Raw genomic sequence first — 24,390 nt, 5'->3', positions numbered from 1 at the left:
AAACAAAATACTTTACTGCCAGAAATAGGGAGTCCCTTTTCAGCCAGTCTCGGCAATAACCAAAACTCAATTCCGATCACACAAAACAAAATAATTTATTGCCAGAAATAGGAAGCCCCTTTTCAGCCAATCTTGGTAATAGTCAAAACTCAATTCCGAAAACGTAAAGCGAAAATACTTTACTGCAAGAAATAGGGAGTCCCTTTTCAGCCAATCTTGGCAATAGCCAAAACTCGTTTCCGATCACGCAAAACAAAATGACTTTATTCCAGAAATAGGGAGTCCCTTTTCAGTCAATCTTGGCAATAGCCAAAACTCAATTCCGATCACACAAAACGAAATACTTTATTGCCAGAAATAGGGAGTCCCTTTCAGCCAATCTTGGCAATATCCAAAACTCAATTCCGATCACGCAAAACGAAACTACGTTATTGCCAGAAATAAGGAGCTCCTTTTCAGCCAATCTTGGCAATAGCCAAAGCTAAATTCCGATCACTCAAAACGAAAATACTTTATTGCCAAAAATAAGGAGTCCCTTTTCGGCCAATCTTGTCAAAAATAAAAAAGAAAGTTTTTTTTTAAATGAAAGCAAGGAAAAACGTTAAAACTTAAAACGAACAGAAATTATTCCGTATATGAAAGGGGCTGTCCCCTCCTCTACGCCTGGCTCTTTACGCTAAAGTTTTTTATTGTTAAAAAAAAGTTGTGAGAAAGACAAACTTTAGCGTAAAGATCGAGGCGTAGAGAAGGGGACAGCCCCTTTCATATACGGAATAATTTCTGTTCGTTTTAAGTTTTAACGTCGTTCCTTACTTTTCAGTTTAAAAAAATTGTTTTATTTAATTTTTGAACGTTTTTGAATTAATGCAGGTTTTGATTTTGGCTCACCGTAGGCTACATGAATAATTAAAACAAAATTTCATATTGATTTTACTTTTATTTGGTTAAATGGCTTTCTCGAAACTTGTTTAATTTTATTTACGAACGTTTTTATTAGTAATAAATGTACGTAACTTACGAATTAACTTGCGCAACGAACTTCTATATCCATAAATTTTCAATACGTACATTAGGGTGTTTGCCCCCAATTAAATACCTTGCTCTTTAAGCTAAAGTTCGAATTTTGTTCCAATTCTTTAAAAATTACCCTTTAATCACAAATGCCGTTAATTATAATAAATAGCTCTTATGAAAGTAATAAAAAATCTTTGTCTTAAAGAACGAGGTATTGACTTGGGGGTGAAACCAATCATATACGTAATAATTTCTGTTCGTTTTAAGTTTTGATGTTGCTCCTTACTTTCAGCTGAAAAACTTGTTTGCTTTTTTTATTTAATTTCTGATCTTTTTTTTAAATAATGCTGGGAAATCCGGCACCCCCTTCATAGCAATGTCCATTCCCATATGAAAACTTCCTTCATGGAAAGATCCTCTCACATAACCCCCGACCCCCCCCCCCACTACCAGAAAAAATCTCCCCTGAAAACGTCTGTATACTTCCCAATAACCAATACTATATGTTAACATTGGCTAAAGTTCATAACTTTCAGCCCTCCCCCGGGGACTTTGGGGGATTAAGTGATCCTAAAAGACATAGTTATCATATTTTCGACCATGCTGAACAAAATGGCTATCTCAAAATTTTGATCGGGTGACTTTGGGAAAAAAATGTGTATTGGAGGGGGCCTAGTTGCCTTCTATTTTTTTGGTCACTTAAAAAGGGCACTAGAACTTTTAATTTCCGTTCCAATGAAAAAAAACAAAAAAACACGCATCCATGATCTTTCTTCTGGCAAAAAATACAAAATTTCACATTTTTGTAGATAGGAGCTTGAAACCTCTACAGTAGGATTCTCTGATATGCTGAATATGACGGTGTGATTTTCATTAAGATTTTATAACTTTTAGGGGGTCAATTCCCCCTTTTTCAAAAATCAGCCAAAGTTTCTCAGGTGCGTAACTTTTGATGGGTAGGACTAAACTTGATGAAATTTATATATTTGAAATCAGCACTAAAATCTGATTCTTTTGATGTATCTATTGGTATCAAAATCCCGTTTTCTAGAGTTTACCATTGAGCCGGGTCGCTCCTCACTTACAGTTCGTTACCACGAACTGTTTGATAGCCAAAACTCAATTCCGATCACGCAAAACGAAAAATCTTTATTGCCAGAAATAGGGAGTCCCTTTTCAGCCAATCTTGGCAATAGCCAAAACTAAATTCTGATCAATCAAAACGAAAATACTTTATTGCCAGAAAACAGCCAAGCTTGGCAATGGCCAAAACTCAATGCCGATCACGTAAACCGAGAATACTTCACTGCCAGAAATAGGGAGTCCCTTTTCAGCCAATCTTGGCAATAGCCAAAACTCAATTACGATCACGTAAAACGAAAATACTTTACTGCCAGAAATAGGGAGTCCCTTTTCAGCCAATCTTGGCAATAGCTTAAACTCAATGCCGATCACGTAAAACGAGAATACTTTACTGCCAGAAATAGGGAGTCCCTTTTCAGCCAATCTTGGCAATAGCCAAAACTCAATTCCGATCACGTAAAACGAAAATACTTTACTGCCAGAAATAGGGAGTCCCTTTTCAGCCAACTTTGGCAATAGCCAAAACTCAATTCCTGATTCGCCAAAGGCGTTTATGCTTGTCTTACACATACCTTTCAACATTTTTCTTTAAAATACGCGCCGTAGTTCGTTAACAGAAACAAAATGTCTCGGACTTGAAATGGCACTAAAAGCGGCACTTTTGGTGCCATGTCTCAAGTGGAAAAGCTGGGACTAGTGGGCTACCAGAACTCTTTAGAGTGATGTTTAATTGCTCATTTGAAAACTTTTGCTCATATTTAAGTACTTTTTTTTACATCAATTCTACCATTCGTAAGTGAGATATAGCACTGAAAACAACACTGTTGGTGCCACTTCTTAAGTGGAAAATTTTGGAAGCATAAAACGGCCTAATTGTAATAATTATGGCCCAAAACCCTTAACTGGAGGTTTGCAAGAACACCTCCCGCAAATGCCTCCTCCAGCCCCCTTAATAAGCTACACAATTAAAGTTCTACAAACACCAATCTATTTAATTACATTATTGGAGGCGTAGTTCTGTTAGTACAGCGCTGGACTTCAAAAAAATAATCATGCGTTCGATTTCAGCTTGGATTTTTTTTTTTCAATCATGGTCTGTCCCTTCTTATGATTACTGTTCCGATAATCCACTATTTTTGCAAATGTGATGCACTCATTTTTGAAAGCATATCCCAGGAAGGCTCATTTAAAACCTATTACTCATATCTACGTGCTTTTTATCAATTTTACCATCCAAAAGTGCCGTATAGCACTAAAACGGCACTTTTGGTACCACTTCTTAAGTGGAAGAGTTTGGAAGTATAAAACGGTACCATTGCAATAATTATGGTCCAAACCCCTTAACTGGAGGTTTATAAGAACCCCTCACACATACTCCCCCTATACCCTCTTAGTAAGTTGATTGAGTAAGTGATTTATAAACCCCTGTCTTCATTATGGCTTTTTCACGTGAAGTCGGCTGAGTGAGAGCCTTTTCTTCATCGAAAAACAAAAGTTCCTGAAAAACATATAGTGTTTTGTGAAGTATTGGTAATGAACTTTATGTTATAGACTAAAAGTTTTTCGTAGCTGTCAAGGTTTTTGCAGTGTTTTCTAGAGGTGTCTTGTCTCCCATAGATTGGTGATAATTAGAAAGTATATTAAAAAAAATTTTCAACTGAAACTAAGGAGTGACATTAAAACTTAAAACAAACATACATTATTCCGTATAAATAGAAAAGATCATGGCAGCGTTGTTTCTACATTAAATTTAATAAAAAAAAAAACGAAGATTAATTTAAAAAAAAAATAAAGTTTTTCCGAGGGAAGTAAAGAGCGAAGTTGAAACTTAAAACGGATAAAAACTATTACTTCACAGCCTATCTAATATATATATAAAAAAAATTAGTACAAATAAACCAACTTATTATGTTTCCCTACGCTTTTAGGATTATAGAAAACTAACGCATTACTGAAAACACAAAATAATATAAGAGTTTTGGTACAGTAAAAGCAAACCAACTAAGGACACTTTTAACAGAATAAAAATATTATTAATCCCTTTTAGGATAAAGCAACAATCCATTTTAGGATTGTTGCTTCATTTTTTATTCGTTTAATTTGGTATCACTTATTCACAATGGCTCATTTCAATGACTGGCTCTCGTTTTGGTTCTGAAAAGGAAATGTCATGATTAGTTTGTACACAAGTTTGAAGTAAAGCCATCTTGACAGTATTAGGACTATAGGCTGGCTTTAGAATTTGCATCATAGCTTGAAATTCACTGTTGTATAGAGAATAATAATCGGATTTCCAGAGTTGATATTCTGTCTTATTTGATCTTCATTTCAAGTAATACTAAAGCATATTTCTTACAATTTAAGACTGTATATTACTCACTAAGACTGTATATTACCCCCGTATTGGGTGCCAACATGCGCATAAGGTCTTAGGTTCAACTCTTTATGATGCCCAGTCTAAAGGTTATGAATTACATATTTTCGCTTTGGATGTGTCTAAAGCCTTCAATAGTATTTGCCATGCCCAAATGTGCCATTCTTTGTCAGAGTTTGGAGTGAACCCTTCTGTCACACATGTACTAAAATTTTGGTATAGCAATTCGTTTCTTCGTTTAAAATCTGGTACAGGGTACTGCGGTAATATACCAGTTCAATCTGGAGTACGACAGGTTGGAGTGCCATCACCTTATCTATTTAATGCTTGCATTCATAATGTGTTATTAGGAATCAAGCCTTCGTATTTTTATAATTTATCTGATGTGTCTTATATTACTTAAGCGGACGACCTGCTAGTTTTAAGCCGAACCGATTCTATTTTGGCCTTATCTGTGCAACGTACTTCTATGATGTTTTGGGATGTTGGTCTGTTTTTGAATGTTGACAAATGCGAATATTTAGTTTTCAATCACAAATCATCAACTCATAATTTGTCCTGTAGATCCTCAGTAATTTGCAATGTTACGAGTTTACGATGGTTAGGAATTAGTATTTGTTCTACACTCACTTTTTTGCGACTTCAAGTTCTGAGAGATGTTAAAAAAAAGTTGAAGATCGGATATGCAAAAATTGTACCTAACCGTGGAAAATATCACGCCGAGCTTTAGCTAAAATGTATTCCACATATTCTGATCATTCTGTCTTGTTTTTAAGTGGAATGTATTCGTTATTGAATAAGAATGATTTGCGCCAGATCCGTATCGCTTATTTTAGATATTGCAATTTTTTAATGTACTTCCCCACTTCATATCGTAATAGACGCATTATTGAGAAGTATGGTGCTACCGACATTATCCAATCGTTTGAATTGCTTAGTAATAATTTAACAAGACATGCCTTTGGGTCCCTAGGCCCAAACTATAATATTATCCATGTGTTTTTGTCAGTGATTAAGGTTTAAGTTATCTTTGTTTCTGTGTATTTGATTTTTCTTCCTTTTTAGTGTACTTACTCCGCTTGTTTTGTATAAAAGTAGGTTATAAATAAATTATTACTATTGGTATTATAGCTAGAGAGACCAAAATGCTACCTGATAAATCAATCCAATAATTCTGTATGCTATTCAATCACTTCGCAGGTATTAAAAAAAATGTTTAATTTTACGCTTATTTTTTTAAGATGATTTTGATTGTATACTGAAAGTTACACACTTTTGACTCCCAAATCAATATTCCTGTTTTTTATACTTGACCTTCGTGTTTTTAGTAAAGCGCTAGTTTTCTATAATCCTAAAAGTACAGGGAAACATAATTAGTTTGTTTATTTGTACTAGTTTTATTGATATATATTAGATAGGCTATGAAGTAATAATTTTTGTCCGTTTTAAGTTTCAACTTAGCTCTTTATTTCCCTCAGAAAAACTTTGTTTTTTAAAATTAATAACTATAAGCGAGCATTACATAAACAGAGATAGGAAGGTGAAAATCTTCAACAAATACACATTCAAATTTATTTTTGGACGGGGGGGGGGGGAGGTGGGGGGCACAAAATTCTACGTGTTGGGAAGTCACAATTTTAAACGAAACCTAAAGGAGAGGCAGATGTCACATAATAATACGGAGCAAATCAGGAAACATTAATATTTCAGTTGGAGTCAATTCGGAATAAGTGACATCATCAAAGTGCAAAATTTCCTAATATACATACATTTTCCACGATCAGTGTTACAATTTTGGATTTTTTTTTAATTTGATTTTTTCTAAAACTTCGGGTCTTTAACCCTTATATATAAGTTCGTCAAACCAAAACCAGAGATATGACTGTCAACTGAGACTAGAGTTTATGAGAAGTATATTCTGATGAATAAGGAACAAGTAAATTAAGGGGTCTTACAAGGCTTGTAATATCTTGTATATCATCCAATGTTGCCTCTGAAAGTTCAGAAACTTCCGATAGCTGACGGACAACTTTTTCTTTGTTTTCCAGGACATCTTCATACGCTGACAATGTTGAATGACTTGATGGTTCTTGGATCGCTGACTGATGATCTTGACCAACAAAAAGAAAATATTAAACCAAAATCAGCTAAACAAACCATCAATAACACAGGGCACCAATTGATAGGGGGGAATTCCCCCCCACCGAGATTTCAAAAATTAATTTTGTGCAGTATTTTCCTTGAAAACAGCAAACGAAAAAATTGTCCAATTTAGATTTTGAAAAGTATTTTTTTTTGTATCTGCATAAAAAATTCTTCGTCCTCCTAGATTTTCATGAATTTTTCCTCTCAATAACTCACAATTATATGGAAAAAAAATCATTAAAAACAGTAATGTCTCCACAACACGATCTGAGACTTGATTGATTACTTAAGGATATAACACTTACCTCAGCAATTAAAGAATTACCAACTGAAATAAACGGCTACTCATTAAGAATAGGGTCTCCAGCTAATATTTATTTTTGTATTTTCTTAGAGGAATATGAAAAAAGAGATATTTTCAAAGCCAGGGGGAAGATATTTTAGATTTCTTTGGTTTAAAAAAATTAAAATACAAAACAATATCTAAGAGGAGGGGGTCGTCCACCCCCTTCAAAGGCACCCCTCTGGCTGGTTATCTTGTTTTATCATATTAGTGTATTTTTTTTTCATCCCATTCCAGGGGTAGCTATTAAGCTGATGTTGCCATTTTTTGGATATAATTAACAACATTAATTATGATTTCTAAAAGTCAGAATAAAATTTGTGCTTTGCTGAAGAAATTCGTCTAAATGTTTTCATTTTTATAACTAAGAAATCAAAAATTAATTAAGATTTTAAGGAATAAATATCAGTACATTTATATTAAACTGGCGATGCACATTTTTTTCCAGTTAATTCATTTGAATTTTATTTTTAGTAGAGCACAAATTCTATTCTGCGTTTTACAAATCATAGGGGTTTTGAACCCTACTCGTATTAATTTCTGCTCGTTTTGAGTTTGACTCGTTATCTAACTAAAAAAAAAACACGTTTTTTTAACTGAAAGTAAGGAGCGACATTAAAACTTGAAACGAACAGAAATTATTCCGTATATGAAAGGGGCTGTCCCCTCCTCAACGCCTCGCTCTTTACGCTAAAGTTTGACTACTGTCTCACAACTATATCGTTGTGAAACAATAATCAAACTTTAGCGTAAAGAGCGAGGCGTTGAGGAGGGGACACCCCTTTCATATACGGAATAATTTCTGTTCGTTTTCAGTTTTAATGTCGCTCCTTACTTTCAATAAAAAAAACTTGTTTTTTTAGTTAATTTCTGAACATTTTTGAATTAATGCAGCTTTGATTTTGACTCACCGTACATGATTCGCATATCAATTTTCCTTTTTTGGCTAATTGGCTTTCTCGAAATTTTGTTCTGACGTAACTTACAAGTTAACTTACGTAACGAATTTCCATATTCGTGTGTTTTGATTACGTATATTAGGGAGTTCGCTCCCTAGTCAATACCTCGCTCTTTACGCTAAAGTTCGAATTTTGTTCGAATCACAAGCCCCTGAATCACAAAGGCCGGTTAATTAGAATAAATAGCTCTTTTGAAAGTACTAAAAAACTTTAGCGCAAAGAGCGAGGTATTGACTAGGGGGCGAACCCTCTCATATACGTAATTTCTGTTTGTTTTAAGTTTTAATGTTGCTCGTTATTTTCAGTTGAAAAAAACTTGTTTTTTTATTTAATTTCTGATCTTTTTTTAAATAATGCTGGGAAATCTGGCGCCCCCTTCATAAGAATGTTCCTTCTCCCAGGGAAATGTCCTCCATGGAAAGATCCTCCCTCGTAACCCCTACTCCGACCCCGACCCCCCACTGGAGAATAATTCCTCCTGAAAACACCGGCATACTTCCCAATAACCGATACTATATGTAAACAATGGGCCAAGTTTACAACTCGCAGCTCTTCCCCCGGGACCAGCGGGGAAGCAAGTCATCTTCAAAGACATATTGGTTAGATTTTTTACTATTTTGAGCAAATTGGCCACTTAAAAATTTTGACTGGCAGACTTCGAGAAAAAAATGACTACTGAAGGAGGCCAAGTTGCCCTCCAATTTTTTTGGTCGCTTAAAAGGGTTGCAGAGCGTTTAATTGCCACTCGAATGAACTCTCTCACAATATTCTAAGATTACTGGATGAATGCGATCACCCCTGGGAAAATCAAAAACAAACAAACAAACAAAAAAAAAAACAAATAAAAACGCACCCATGATCTTTCATCTGGCAAAAATACAGAATTTCACATTTTTACAGAGAAGAGCTTGAAACTTCTGTAGTAGGATTCTTTAATACGCTGAATTTGATGGTTTGAGCCCCGTTAAAGTTATATTACTCTTAAAGGTTGTTTCCCCCTTTTTACAAAAATAAGGCAAATATTCTCAGGCGCGTAGCTTTTGATGGGTAAGGTTAACCTTGATGAAACATATATTTGAAATCAGCATAAAAATCTGATTCTTTTGACGTATCTATTGGCTTCAAAATCCTGTTTTTTAGAGTTTCAGTTACTATTGAGCCTGGTCGCTCCTTACTTACAGTTCGTTACCACGAACTGTTTGATTTATTTTTGTTCGTTTTGGGTTTCATTTGTTTATTGGTACTGATTGTGGTAGTTGTATGCTTGGTAGATTGTTTGATTATATTTTCGTTCATTTTTGGTTTGATGGAGTTCTTTACTTTTTGTTGAAAAACTTTTTTTGTGCAAAAAGTTTTTTTAATTAATATTATTTCAAAAACCTAGAGACAAGTAGAGAAGAGTGACAATGCCCAGTACAAAATTGTTAAATTTTAATCAACCATGTTCGTTTTTAAACAGTTACTTCTCCATATGTCTACAACCACTGTCTACAACCACTGTCTACAACCTACAACTTCTCCGTATGTCTACAACCACTGTCTACAACCTACAACTTCTCCATATGTCTACAACCACTGTCTACAACCTACAACTTCTCCATATGTCTACAACCACTGTCTACAACCACTGTCTACAACCTACAACTTCTCCATATGTCTACAACCACACCATGTCTACTAACCACTCGGGAAGCGGATGCTATACTCTTTCTTAGGGGAAGAAGGAGCGTCGGAACATAAGAAATCACATTTTTTAGGCCGTTACTTTTCAATTCGTTTGTAAAAGAGGATCCTTCGGATCAATATCGCAGGTGGGGGGAGGGAGTTACCCACTTTCTAGTCCCTCTGTGTAAAGGTATGAACTTCATCATATCATTATTTGGGCTACATGAGAAGAAAGTGATTCAAGTACTTAGCTTTAGGCTCTTATTCCTCACCAAAGAACATATTTTGCTTTACAAATTAATAAATTTCTTATATCGAACGCCAAAGTACAAAATAAGGAATAGACATTATTACAATAAAATATAACCTGACGTACTTCGTCCTATGAACTGATAGACACACGTCCAAGTCTTAGAGGTAGGGGTATCAGTGAAGCTATTTTAAGGAGAAAAGTCAATAGACAAAACAAGAGTGAACCTTGCACCGTTTTTTTTTTTTTATGCATGGGAGTTTCAAACCGCATTTCAGGGGAGGGTTCATCTGTGAGATTCGGCAATTTTTGCTTGACAAAAATGAAAAAATAAAGTTCCTGTAGTCATGATTCCCTTCATATGAAGTCTCGAAGATTTACATTACCTTACATGAAAGTTGATGACAGGGTAACATTAATTAATGTTGCACAGGGTATACATCTTCGTAAAATCGCACCGTAAGCGTGATTTGAATAAATGTTGAGATAATTCAGAGATTGAAAACCGAAAGAAATGACTTTTCTGTTCTTAACAATATGATCTATGAAATAAAGAAGAGAAAATATGATAAATGAAAAAACAGAAATCAAAAAGCAGAGAAGTATTAACAATATCATGAACTCATGGATCAGATAGAAAAGTTTTTTTTAGATAATTTAAAGCCACTGAGGATAGGTTAAGAGTTTTCAGGATGGAGGGGGGATTGCATATAAGCATCTTAACAATCATACTCAAAATGATCGTATGAATGATAACTCATACCCTGCTCTGATCAGAGTCTCATGAGTTAATCCGATTATATTATCTACAAACTCGAGAAACAAAGGAACTGACGTTCAAAATTACTCGATATAATTAAAAATTAACGAAGAGATATCCATATTTTGTCAAGTGTCATAATTACGAAATTTCAACATAACCTACTTTCAAGCTGAAATATATGGACTGATCAAACTTACTCGATTACTCCTAAACTTACCAGACTTACCTTTTAAAGTTGTTCCGCACTTCGAGCTGATACTCCCTTTAGCGCCAATCAGAAAACTAGCTGGTCTACCCAGAGCCGTATCTGCAAGACAATTTTCATCACATTGATCACCAGTCTCCATAAAATTCTGATGCGTTGATTCAAAATCAGTAATGCATTCTTCCGCATTTTCTAGCTGACTTCGAATGTGATTTAGTTGGTCATTCCTTTGACCTACTTCATTTCGAAGAGTTTCGATAGTTGCATTCTTTGTTGTAATTTCCTGATGTTTCTGATCCAGCTGATTTAGTATAAAATCCTTTTCAGTTGATAACTCTTCTAGCAATTTCTCTAAGCTTTTCACTTTACTTTGTAAATCTTTTGAATTTTCCATTTTCGCCACTATAAACTTATAACTGTCAATCTCTTTCTGGAGAGACATCACGAGAGAGTTGGCTTTTTCAACCCTTATTTGAAGTTCTTCCACTTCCTTTTTCAATTCAAAATTCTCTTTTTCCGTGTTTTTCCAAACAAGGTTACGTCTTTCACCTAATTCACTGGAAGCTTTCAAGTTCTCAATCAGATTCTGTAAACTCTGTTTTTCTGTTTCCAGCTCGGTAACTCTCAAAGTATACTCCTTCAGAGCGAATTCCTTTTCTTTAATAACAAATCCAAGGCGAGAAATCTCATTATCCTTCTCTGATAGTCTCGCCTCTTTTCTCACCAAGCTGTCTTTCATCAATATACCCTTTTCTTGCAAGTCCTTTATTGTACAATTAGCCTTCTTTAACTTTATTTCTAATCTATTTAACGTCTCTGTTTTGCCAGCTGATTTTTCTAACTCCTCAAAGTCGTGATTCTGGAGTGCTTTCTGTAAGTGATTGCTCTGCACTTTTACCTTATTTAATACAATCCTATAGTCCTTTAATAAACCACTGATTTGTTCATTGCTTGATTTACCCTTACTGATATCACCATCAACTTTGTGACTTTCATTTTCAATTGTAACCTAAAAATTAAATTTAAATCATTTAATTTTTAATTAATTATGTTACAAATATTTTGAACCTCTTTACAAAAAAAAATACACACAAATGATGGAAGAGGAGTAAATAAAGAAAAAGAAAGAACGCATACGATCAATAGAAAAGATGTAAAATCAAATTATGAAAATTTTGTAATAACTATTTTGAACCTCTTTACAAAAAAAAAATAGACACAAATGATGGTAGAGGAGAAATAAAGAAAAAGAAAGAACGCATACGATCAATAGAAAAGATGTAAAATCAAATTATGAAAATTTTGTAATAACTATTTTGAACCTCTTTACAAAAAAAAATAGACACAAATGATGGAAGAGGAGTAAATAAAGAAAAAGAAAGAACGCATACGATCAATAGAAAAGATGTAAAATCAAATTATGAAAATTTTGTAATAACTATTTTGAACCTCTTTACAAAAAAAAAATAGACACAAATGATGGTAGAGGAGAAATAAAGAAAAAGAAAGAACGCATACGATCAATAGAAAACATGTAAAATCAAATTATGAAAATATTGTTATAAGCATTTTGAACCTCTTTACAAAAAAAATACACACAAATGATGGTTTGAGGAGTAAATAAGGAAAAAGAAAGAACGCATACTATCAATAGAAAAGATGTAAATCAAACTATAAAAAAATTTTTATAATTATTTTGAACCTCTTTACAAAAAAATACACACAAATGATGGTAGAGGAGTAAATAAAGAAAAAGAAAGAACGCATACGATCAATGGAAAACATGTAAAATCAAATTATGAAAAAGAAATTTTGCCAATTATGTAATGTCATAAAGAAAGAAAAACGAGCAAAAATGGGGTTTTTATAGGCCAAATGACGATACTGAAAATCGCTTTGTTTTTTCAGTATCGTCATTTGGCCTATAAAAACCCCATTTTTGCTCGTTTTTCTTTCTTTATGTGATGTCAGGCCAATGTGGTTTAAGAAATTATCTTTATTATGTAATGTAAATTTTAAGAAGAAAAACTTATCTAAGGTTTATTTCCCTTCCGAAACAAAAGATTCTGCGAAAACTCTACGACTGTATTCTTGACTGAAAGGACAAGATTCTTATGTCCTTCGGTGTCCTTGCTTTAGATATACCACTCAACAAGCCAGAATTCCCATATTATTTTAATTTTTTCTTAGAGAATGATATGAAATGGCTTGAAAAAAAATGAAAATTTTTGTATTTAGTATGTTTTCATGCTTTTTCATGAAATTCTAAATGTAAAAAAAGATCGAGTTGAAAAATGCTATTCAGTAGACGTATAAAGAAGAATTTCAGCAATTAAATGACAGCCAAATTCCTGCATTACGATGAAACATTAAAACCGATGAACTGCAGAAAAATAATGTACCCAAAATTTGAGCAGAAAACATAAACTTTAAGGAAAAAATTACATATTATACAAACAAAAATACAACCTAGGAATAAAAATATAATAAAAATAAAACAAAACCAATGCTATTTAGATAAAAACTCAATTCAATGCAAACATTTTCTATGCTTTTGGGAACTTATCAATACTTCATTTATTTTCAGTATCACCAAAATTCTCTCTATTTCTTAAAGATTTAAGCATTTGTTACCCATAATGGTGAGGCCAGTAAAACTTTACAACATCTGTAGAATTACCTACGAATTCTAAGGCGTTCCGTAATGTTAAAAAACATTCAAACTGTCAATAAAATTATATGCATAAATATTTGAAAATATAAACACATGGGGCGCAAATATAGTGTTAAAAAGAGAGCGTTGAAAACAGAATGAGAGCTCGACGAAATTTCCTTGGGAAAGAGTGTATAAGATTATAGGGCTCAAATTTCAGGTTTTTTCTGTCAATCGTGTTCTACTATACATGATTTTGAAAATCAGAATATTGAAGAATGATTCAAAATATAGTTGAAAACTAACCATAGTTAACCCCAGATCAAAATACTTTGACTACTTGACACCAAATAAAGCTAGATTAAACGTCTTAAGGCGCATCACCAACCATTTTTTCTTTATGGGTAGAATGCATCTTATGCCATCAATTACAAATTTTGGACTGAATTTAAAAATAATGAACGAGTCTATGGAAATCAAAATATGGCGAAAATAAGGTTACTCATATAGATTTTAGGCATCTCTTAAGGATATTTTTATTCTATATGTGTAATTCCTTACTGCTAAAAGATGTCATTTGCCATGATAAGTCAAATCGTCCATAGCACTGGTCGGTAAGTAAGGAGGAACCCTGTGTCAACCCAAAACCATACTACTTCTAATTTTGAGTCCTAATATGCAAAATTAGTTTAATTTAAAGCCATTATTCAAGGCATAAATTTTGGATAAAAAGGGAAAGCATCCACAGAATTCAGAGTATAGCGTATTTGTACAGGTGGAACCCATGATATAAAATATAGAGTGCTCATAAGTCATAAACCATCCGAGATGGATTATCACGGACCCAATTTGACTTTTTTTCCGGGATCGTATTAAGCCAGTGGCCTTAGACCAGTCGTGATAGAGATCATTCGGACAGAAAAAAGCTATTTACATAGAATCCCAATTTCAAGAGGCCATACTTCCTCGCGTTGACGCATTTGTTCCTAAATATGTATACAATCCGTACACCACGTATGGTTATTACATAACGTTGCTACAGTAATAATAAAGGTTATACAATATTACATAGTTACTCACTAACTATTAGAAGGCAAATCATTGGATCTTTTTAGGGGGGGGGGGCAGTTGAAGCCCCAATACATATTTTAGGCCCAAAATTTTCCGAGTTTTTGTCACAGAAGAATGTAAAAAGGGGATTTACCCCCTAGACCAGTGGTTTCTGAACTTTATTTTACAACGGCTCCCTTAAAAATGTTGGATCATTCGGTGCCTCCCTCCCATTTTGTAAAATAATACACACACAGAAGTGTTTAGCACAACGAAATTTATTAAAACAAACTCTTACAAACAGAGAAAACGAATAACAATTTTGTATTATTGTTTTATAATGAAATGGATGTGCTTGCCTATAATTATCCTAAAGTTTGTCAAATCTCGGTCTCAATGAACCAATGATTTCACGAAGCTCCTTTTCTACAGCCAAACAAATACGATATTTTGACACCGAGATCTTATGAATTTCTTATGAATGCTTTCAGACTCCGAAAAGAAAATGAGATTCCTCTCCTACAATTCCATGCTTATAGCCGATATTCATTTCACGTGTGTGATGTACTTTCATGAGCCAATCAAATTATTCCTAATTTTTGGAGCGGCAAACAACCCTGCCTTAAAAAAACTGTTTGGTTTTAAAATCTTCAGTGGGAACTTTCAAGCGAGCAACAAAAAAGAAAATTTCGATTCAACATGATTGGCTCTTCTGTGTGAAAATTTGAACCAGTAAAAAGTAGGAACAGCTTTGAGCCATGAGATTCTTTACAAGTGCTACCATGGTTTGACTATGCTATTATTACAGTATAATATTCTTCACTAACGCGTACCCTAACTGTTAATTTTTCTGAACTTGGTTCACTATAGAACGTTGGTTGCTCTATATTGCAATCACGCGTATTTTGTAAATTTGAGATCTTCAAAATAATTCGAGAAATAAATTAACAAAGCATCCAAGTGTACAACAAGTAAAATTTTGTTTGCTTTTATGTTATCTTGGGCGCATAAATTTAAAAGCGCAAACATGTCAAACTTATTTTTTCCCCAAATTTGCCTTTCATAGCTTCATTTTCTTATGACTGCTTTCACACCATCTTTTTGAACCAATTGATGCATTTGTGGCCCCAACATACCAAAAAACCGGACTTGTCTATTATCCCGACCACGCTCAATTTCTTGATCTAAGTAAAACTGGTTTCTCTGTCTACATTCGGTTATAATTAGCTTAGCTGGATTGAGATTACCTACTACGTAGTTACATTTTGGTATATTTAATATATAGCCTAGAGTTGGTTAGGTTCGGTATTTCACACAATGCGATCTGGGTTGCCTGCTTTCCATAATTCTCTGTTGTAGTTTCCATAATTTTGTATATTTCGTATATTTCTGTAAATATGTATAGATTTTGGTATATTTCATTATGATCAATTTAACTTCACTTCTTGAGTGTGGTCGGGATAATATACAAGTATCCAAAAACTTAATATTCCTAAAATATCCGCCAAAATGTTCAGTTTAATAATTAAATTACCATTTCTAAACATATTGAGTCCTCACTTTGATTTCCTTTGATACAAATTGCAATTTCCGCTTTGAGTTCCATGTTTCCTCTGAATCGCTTTGATTCTGAATTGCTAACTTGAGATAACCAGCTTTCTCCACATTAGTACAAAAAGGGTAAAACGTGCAAAGGTGTAAGTGACTCCCACATCGTCACACAGCTTTGTAAGTAATCTAACTTTTAATAGACTATTTTTTATGTAGTTGATAGCTTTCGTTACTTTTGTAAAAAACGTCTTTCAGTTTCTCACTTACATATTTTGATACGAAAGCTGCTCTTTGGAGCACAAAATGCGTCCTGAGAGCATCGGTTGTTTTCATTTTAAACAGTGCTAGAAGGCCAGTTTTGTGTTCTGACTTTGCGCCGTCTATACAAAGCCACACGCAATCTTTCCACAATATGCATTTCTCATTAGAAAATTGTCAATTATGTTAAAAATTTCACTGGATGTGCCTTTGCCAGGAATGAGTTTGCCAAAAAATGTACCTTCAGTTATATTATTCCTCGCCCATTCCAACACCCCTCCCCCTTTCCAAAGAAACGTGTCTTCTATATTATACATTGGTAATTATTAATGAAAAAAAAAGTTATTTATAGTCTTCGGTAGGTAATATGTAACTTATTAAATTGCTGTTCCAGGAATGGTTTAAAATCCTGTTTAGAGAAGCAAGGCTCGAGATCAATATCATCCGAGATGGAAAAATACAATTAAAGTAAAGCGGTACAATTCAGATTCATTTTCTGAAGAGAATTAGTAAATTACTGCCTCGGAGGAAAGCAAGTCATTACCTAATTGTAAGGGGCAGAGAAAGAAAATAACAAGTGACTTTATAATTGGTGTTAAATCTTGGGGAAAAGCCACCTAACCTAATGAGATATTTTCCCCGTACCTTCTGGGCGAAAGAGTTAACTTTTTCTAGACAAGATTCAATTCTAAAATGATACGGATTAAAAAAGGGAAACTGCAACACTGAGCTAATTCAACTGTCCTTCACCCTTTCCTGAATTATATATGCAGTTTTATACTTTTTTCAAAACCTCCTTAAAGGCTCACTGACAGCGTTGTCGGTATTATTGCAGTAGCATGTTATTTGATCCCGCGCTAGTCCTCTATATCTCTCAAACTTTTGGCAAATATTAAAATAACAAAGTTACACAACTTAGAGGAAAATTGCCTCTCCGTGGCCAGTGGCACTTTAAAAGTGATCATAATGATATGATACAATAGCATCAAAAGTAACAAAGGTTCGGATGACTTCAACTATAAAAAGTTTGAGATAACAGTAAATGCATTATTAGAAGCTGCAAATGCATTATTAGAAGCATCAAATACAAGCTATAGCTCGAATTTTATCGAGCTATAAAATAATTTGTTTTATCATTACATAATCCGTAAATAATATAATAATTATAACATATAATATTACAATATATATAATATTGTATGTAATATAATTTTATTAATATAATAATTTGTTAGAAAATGTTATAATAAAATAATGTGTTTAATATGAATAAACTTATTGATTCATTTGATAGGTTCATTGACAGTTCGTAATGCGCTTTTACTCTCCAATAATTCATCTAAACCGTAGTGACATTAGTACATAAACATATTATGAAATATCATATCATACATAGACGGAAAGACAGTTACGCCACATAAAATTTAGTTCAAACGTATCTGCGCTCAGGCACGTACACATAATTTTTTGTTTTTCGTGAGGGAGGGGGGGGGGGAGCAATAACGAAAACCGGGTAAATTGGAATAACGTGACCGGGTAATAACGGGTAAGTTGAATAAGAAATACAGAAGAAAGGGACAAGTAGCAAAGATGGAGACTGCCTTAAGGCACTCTGATTATTACCAATACTATGTACCTATAGCAGTTGAGATGAACTAAAAAAAAAAAAAAAAATGTTTCATTATACAGTTGAAGTACAAATGTACGAAAAAACAATTTGAATATGAAGTGCCCAGGTATTTGAAAAATAGGATTTTAGGCGAGCCTGGGCCCCGAGGCTTCCCCCATGTACGTTCCTGCCTGTGCTACAGATCACTGAGATAAGAGACATAAAATAAATAAATATTTTATTAATACTTATTGCTAGTTATTAATTAGTAATTATAATTATTAATTGACGCTACGGTTCATTGTTATATCATTATAGGCTTACTAATTTGTCAATTCCTCTATGCAAAGCTATTTTGTCTTTGATACTGATATTCTTCAACTGCTACTCTACCCATGTTAAAGGCTAGGGAATTATTTTCTATTTCCTTCGTAATTTCTTTAATTTTCTACAATTTCTTTACATAAACACTATTCAAAAGCTAAATCATTAAAAACTGATTAAACCAAACAATCAAGTGGGCTCAAATTATTTTGTCAGGTTTTTAATTTGGCTTTGATACCATTGGATAAGAACAGCCAAAATATCTATCGAAAAAAAAAATCCTACCTCAAATTTTCTGTCGTAAAAAAAAAAAAATTTATTTGTCTCAATATGAGCCAATAGGAGTAGACAGGTAATCTGGAAATTACTCAGAAGGGGGAGGGGCAAATTCATATAAACAGCAAAAAGCAGGTGGTTTATGAGAACATCCCAGTAAAAAATCAAGAAAAGAATGATATCTGAAAAGGGTAGTCCGTAGACCCTTCTCTGTGTATGTGCCAGACTGGAAATAATGAAAGCACTAAGTACCCTTTTCAATTTCGTGGTTCCATTCTTCGCCGATTCATGTTCTTCAATAATTCTTCTTTTTTCAGTCAGATCCTCCACCATAGAAAGTAATTCATAGACGTATTCAATTGGTTGATTTAGCTCAGATTTCGTTATCGACGGTAGAAAACGTCTCAGCTGAGTAGATATATTTTGGTACACTTCGACCTCAGTTCGTAGCATTTGTGTCGATACTTTTAGTTCTTTGAACTGACTTCTCAAGGTTTTCAGTTCTCGGATGTTTTCTCGAAGCTTTCGTGGTGCTAAAATTAGGAAGAAATCAACTATGGATTATTTAAAAGCTTCCCCAGCAGCATCAACTATTTTTATACTTACCTTAACTGATATTTTAACTTTTAGGACCTAATATAACGTTATGAAAAATGTTATTCGTCAGGTTTATTTTCTTCACTCATGTTCAGACTAAGACACTACTAGAAACTCAACAATCACAGACACACAGACATAACATAGTCTACATGGCACATGACACTGTGAAAAAACACAGGGACCAGTTTAGACCCTTTTCTAATATTATTAACCTGAGACTCGCTATACTGTGTGTGAATATGTCGGCTTTTAATTTCATTATACGTACATTAAATAGCCACAGAATTGAATTTCGAGTCGCTCTGAAGTAATAATGTGTTTGACCTGCATTTCCAGTTTCGCACCTGACAGCTAAAATTTTTTCCTAAATTCCTGTGTTTGTGCCCCTTTTCTTTTTTTCAATTGGCCTTGACAGGTGTATATGGCGTACCAACGTCGAATAATGGTCGAAACTATGTTGATAGTGCCATGCCATACGTGTCGTCTTACTGTCTCTCTTTTTTTTTGTAAAAAGTAGTGTTAAACTAGTCTGTAAAAGTAAAATTCTGTAAAACTAGCGATTTACTGAAATCTGATCTTGCTTGAGTTTTAAATCCGCGTTTTAAACCAAACGACTGTTTTTTTTTGTGTGTCAGTTTCTGTATTTTCACTAAAGAGCTAGCTTTTTAGAATTCTATGAATATAGGGAAATATCACGAGTCAGTTTATTTGAACCAGTTTTATAGATAGATGTTACACAAACTGCAAACCAATAATTCTGTTCGTTTCAAGCTCCAACTTCGCTCTTAACTTCCATTAGAAAATACTTCTTTTCTTAATTTGGTAGACATTTAAAAGCAAAAACGAGGTAAAAACTTGAACTTAAACCACATGCCTGTTTTTACTAATTCTGATTTTTTTTATTTGCTAAGAATTACGAAAATAGCTAATTTGGTTTCTTTCATAGAAAAAAGATGAAAAATAAAATGTAAGGAAGGAAGTTATCAGCAGCAATAAGAAGATAGATATAAGGTAAATTTTGAACTTGAATCTATTTTTAAGAATCTAGACTTAATTAAGACCAAAACAGATAAAAATAACTCCACTAGCCTCTCTCTAAACTTTTTATTTTGTCATTAAATTAGCAAGCTCGTTCGTCAGGATGAAAAAAAAAATAATAAAATTTAAAGAAGAGGATCAAAATCAAGAATGGATATCAATTAATCTTAAGAGAAAACATTAATGATGAACAAAAGCTATTTAGGATAAATAGAGAAATGACAAAGAAATAATGACTAAGCAAAAACGCTAAACCATAAAAAAAAAAATTTTTTTTTTCTTTGGTTATACACAAGAGTTTACCAACAAGCACACAAATATTAAACTAAAAAAAAAAAAAAAAAAAAAATCAGGATATTTATTTTTAAATATTCCAAAAATTATTTTAATAGTTTTTATGGGTTTTTAACTCCACATTTTTTCGTTTGAATTCCTTGGTTTTCAGTCTTCGTTTTCCAGTTCGGCGTCTTTTTTTATCCTGTGCTTATGTAGATAGTTTTTGCAGTTCTCTTTTAAACTTTTTCGGCAGTAAGGGCAAGCCAAGAGCTTCAGCCCCAAATATCTGCCATTTTTCTATATTATTGGCCTTATGCCATTTCCGGTGACTTGAAATAAAAGCTTGAGGAAAACTAACCAACCATCAAAAATTAAAATATATATATATATTTTATATATATATATATATATATATATATATATATATATATATATATATATATATATATATATATATATATATATATATATATACATTTTAGACCAGTGCAGTTTAGAGAAGTTAAATGTAAGAGTAGAATTTCATATACATAATTAAGGAGCTCTTGGCAGAAACAAATAGAACTGTAGAGAAAAAAACAAAAAGAAGAAAACAGTGAAAAACAATACTGGCTGCACATGATTTCTGACATTTTCAGTTATAAAAAGCCAAAGGAATAATTAAAATTTCTAGAATTTTTACTGAGTTAATTTACAGAGTCCTTGCTGTATATTCTCTCAACTAGCGTTTTCTTCAACCATTTATTTATTTTAAAATCTTTCTAGACCTTCTAAAAATTTGAAAATAAACAAAAAAAAATTACAAGATGAATTTTTGTTTACAGGCAGTAAAAGATCAAAAAAAGAAAAAAACAGCACACTTATGAAAGCAAAATAATTTACTTACATGGCTTTGTAGACTGCTGAAATTGACCTTCCGATTCCGAAAATTCATCTTTCAATTGAAGTTGGTCGGAATCAACTGATTCCAAACCGATCCTCTGTTGTGAAATATCTCTATCTGGTTCAGACCAATCCTCAGAATCTGACTCCATCAATGTTTTAAAATGAATTGAGGGAAAAGGACTTGCTTTGATTGAGGCGCTACTGAGAGAGAAATTTGGCCTTTCTAAACCTTTAAATAAATCTGCTTGTTTAGAGAACGGAGTACTACTTAGAACTTTGGCTTTTTGATAATCATGTATTACACTAGACTCTTTTTGCAATGTGTCGTAAGCTCCTCTACCGGAACGTTTGTCCGAGAAAGAGCTTAACGTACTAACGTTTTTGTTTATTTTTGACTGTTCATTCACAGTTTCGTTTTCCTCATCAAAAGTAGTAGCGTGACCTGTGGACGTTTCACTCTTCCTTGTGTTTGCACTCATGTCTGTTTGTGTAACTGCATCGGACAGAACGAGTTTCATGAGATTTGACTCATTTACAAAGGAGCGTGTTCTGCTCCTTTCCCCATCTTTTTTGTTATGAAGCTCTTCTAACTTCAAAATAGCTCTTTTGAGGTTATCAATTATTAAGCATTGGTCCTGTATTTTTCTTTCATATTCTGACAGTTTTTTCTGAGAAGTTGCAAGCTCCACAACTTTGTCTTCCAATTCTTGAGAAAGTTTAGCTGCAGCGTCTCTTTGTTCTTCTTGGTTCATAATTACATTATAATCAGCTGATTGAATAGGTTCTGACTTGTAAAGTGACCGATCAATAATGCAGACTCTATCTCCCTGTGACTCAGCTTCCACCGTTTGCCCAGCCTTCCGATCAGTCAACAGATGACTCCAATTAAAAACTTCCGAATTTTCCATTGCAATCAGCTCACTTTCACCAACTTTAAATATTCCATGTAGATCATCAGGTTTTGAAACAGACCAACTTGAGACTGAAGTACTAGAAATAAAACCATCAAGGACAGACAAGTCCCCCTCCGGATCTTCAATACCAATCATCAGACTCTGTGACAAGGTCCTACTTAATTCTCTACTTTCAGCAATTGACAGATGCAATTTTTGTTTTTGCTTAAAAGACCAATTGCTTAAGTCAACAAGTCCTCGCTCATCCATGTTTAGGACTTCTTCCAAAAAATCTGCCATTTCTTCCAACCGAGTTCGTAATAAATCACAAGCATTGGTTGAGTCAGCCAGCCTTTTTCTTAATTTAACTACTTCTTCTTTATACTTGCGCACCATTTCTTTTTGTCTTTTCGTTTCGTCAACAAGAGACTGTACCAGGGTAATGCCACTTTGAGCACGGTGCATATCACATTCAATTTTCAAACTATCAACTTGTTGGCGTAGATTCTTCTCCGTTGTCTCAAGGAAAGCAATCCTATCGCTTTTCTCTGCAATGACTTTCTCAAATAGTTCTCTAGGAATAAGATCCTTTGACGTCAATTTTTCACTGGAGTTTTCAGCATGAGAAAGTAACATCTGCGTGTGAGCTAATGATTTCTTAAACTCTGTATTTTCTTCGCCTTTCATTTTCAGTTCCCTTTCAAGTTCAGACAATTTGTCTAGGTGACGCTTAATATCTTGATTACTTTTAAACTCAATTTCTTCGTTCCGTTTACGACTTTCACTCAATTTTATTCCAAGTTCATTTATCTGATTGGTCATTTCTTTGATTTCAACGTTTCGATCTTGCACTATTTCCCTTAATTTTTCTATTTCTAAATTCTCATCTTTGACTTTCTTTAGTTCGATCAATAGACCTTCAAGCCTCATATCAGAATCTTCACTTTTCTTTCTTTCTTCTTCCTTTTCACCTTTATATTGTTGGATTTCTCCTTTTAACTTCTCTATTTCTTTTTCTCTATCATCCAAGCGTCTTTTGATAGGAGACTGATCCTTTGGAGACAAGAGAGCTTTGGATTTTTGTAGTTCCCTTCTACAATTCTCAAGTTCCAGCTCTTTTTCTCTAAGTTTTCTAACTTCTTCTTTTAATCTTGTCAAGTCTTTCCGATTCTTGTCAATTTCTACATCTTTCACTTTAATTAGTCTCTGAAGGTCTTTAACTTCCCCAGAGCTTGACCTGCGAGAATGCTCATTCAGTTTCGCTTTAAGATTGGCAACATCATTTAGCAAACTTAATTTTTCATTTTGGGTTGCACTAAGCTGCTGTGCTGTATCGTTAAGGTGTTTCTTTAAATCCTCAGCACTTAAATGTCTTGTATTTTCAACACTAGCAAGTTTCCGAGAAGAAGACGAAGATCGCCGTTTTTTCAATGAATTGTTCTCTTTTTGAAGTTCATTCACCTGTTGGTTCTTTAAGTTTAATTCACTTTGAATATCATCAGACAACTCATTCAAAGATTTCAGTTGATCGTTGACTCCTTCGAGGGTCTCATTTTTTTGAACAAGTTCATCCTTCAGGCTCTGAAACATAACAGAACTGTTATTGGAGTTCTTTTAACCTCAATATCTACATCAATAGTACACAATTTTAGCAAAGATTTAAGAAACAATGAAGGAGGATAAAAATTCAAAATAATACCTATAAACAGAGAGAGGAAGAATTTGAAAGGTATGGTATACCCCTCCAAGAGAGGGGAGGGGAATCTCCCTCCACGTGTAAGACTTGCGTAAACCTATGGTTATCATAGCCCAGAGGTGGATTTTATTAGCAAAAGCCCTACTACAGGGGCTTTTTGTCATCTCCCTCCCCTTACTGTGATCAACAGCTCAGACTTTCAGTTCTCTTATGACGTCATTCCAAGTTTTGTTTCCCAGATTTTTTTTTAGCTAATTTTTGGACTTCTATAGATTTTTTTAGGCTATTTTTTGGACTTCTATAGTTTACAATCATTCTCAGGAATCTAAGGTTAGTATTCAAAAAATTTACGCTTCAAGCTTGAATAATTTAGCTGAGTACACAGACTGAAAGGGAGAAACACTCTGGACTTCTGCACTTTTGACTATAAAGTAGGTCTATTTATATTTTGACTTGTGCAAACAAACGATTTATATGTTA

General features: G+C 33.6%; 1 protein-coding gene across 1 annotated transcript in view; it reads right to left on the bottom strand.

The window, feature by feature from the left end:
* The window catches only part of LOC148948443 (uncharacterized), a 63,901-nt gene that overhangs the window by 7,785 nt on the left and 31,726 nt on the right, over positions 1 to 24,390 (bottom strand). Inside the window, exons 3-6 of the mRNA XM_089094369.1 lie at positions 21,323 to 23,795; positions 18,775 to 19,055; positions 10,823 to 11,810; positions 6,427 to 6,581 (exon numbers count right to left, since the gene is read on the bottom strand). Of these exons, the coding sequence (XP_088950495.1) occupies positions 6,427 to 6,581; positions 10,823 to 11,810; positions 18,775 to 19,055; positions 21,323 to 23,795 (3,897 nt within the window). The remainder of the gene's footprint in view (positions 1 to 6,426; positions 6,582 to 10,822; positions 11,811 to 18,774; positions 19,056 to 21,322; positions 23,796 to 24,390) is intronic.

The sequence above is a fragment of the Artemia sp. Qi Xiang Cuo genome, chromosome 9, assembly GCF_049724085.1.
Source record: "Artemia sp. Qi Xiang Cuo chromosome 9, ASM4972408v1, whole genome shotgun sequence".
NCBI classification, from domain to species: Eukaryota; Metazoa; Arthropoda; class Branchiopoda; order Anostraca; family Artemiidae; genus Artemia; species Artemia sp. Qi Xiang Cuo.
This window is presented reverse-complemented; position numbering and strand designations above follow the sequence as displayed.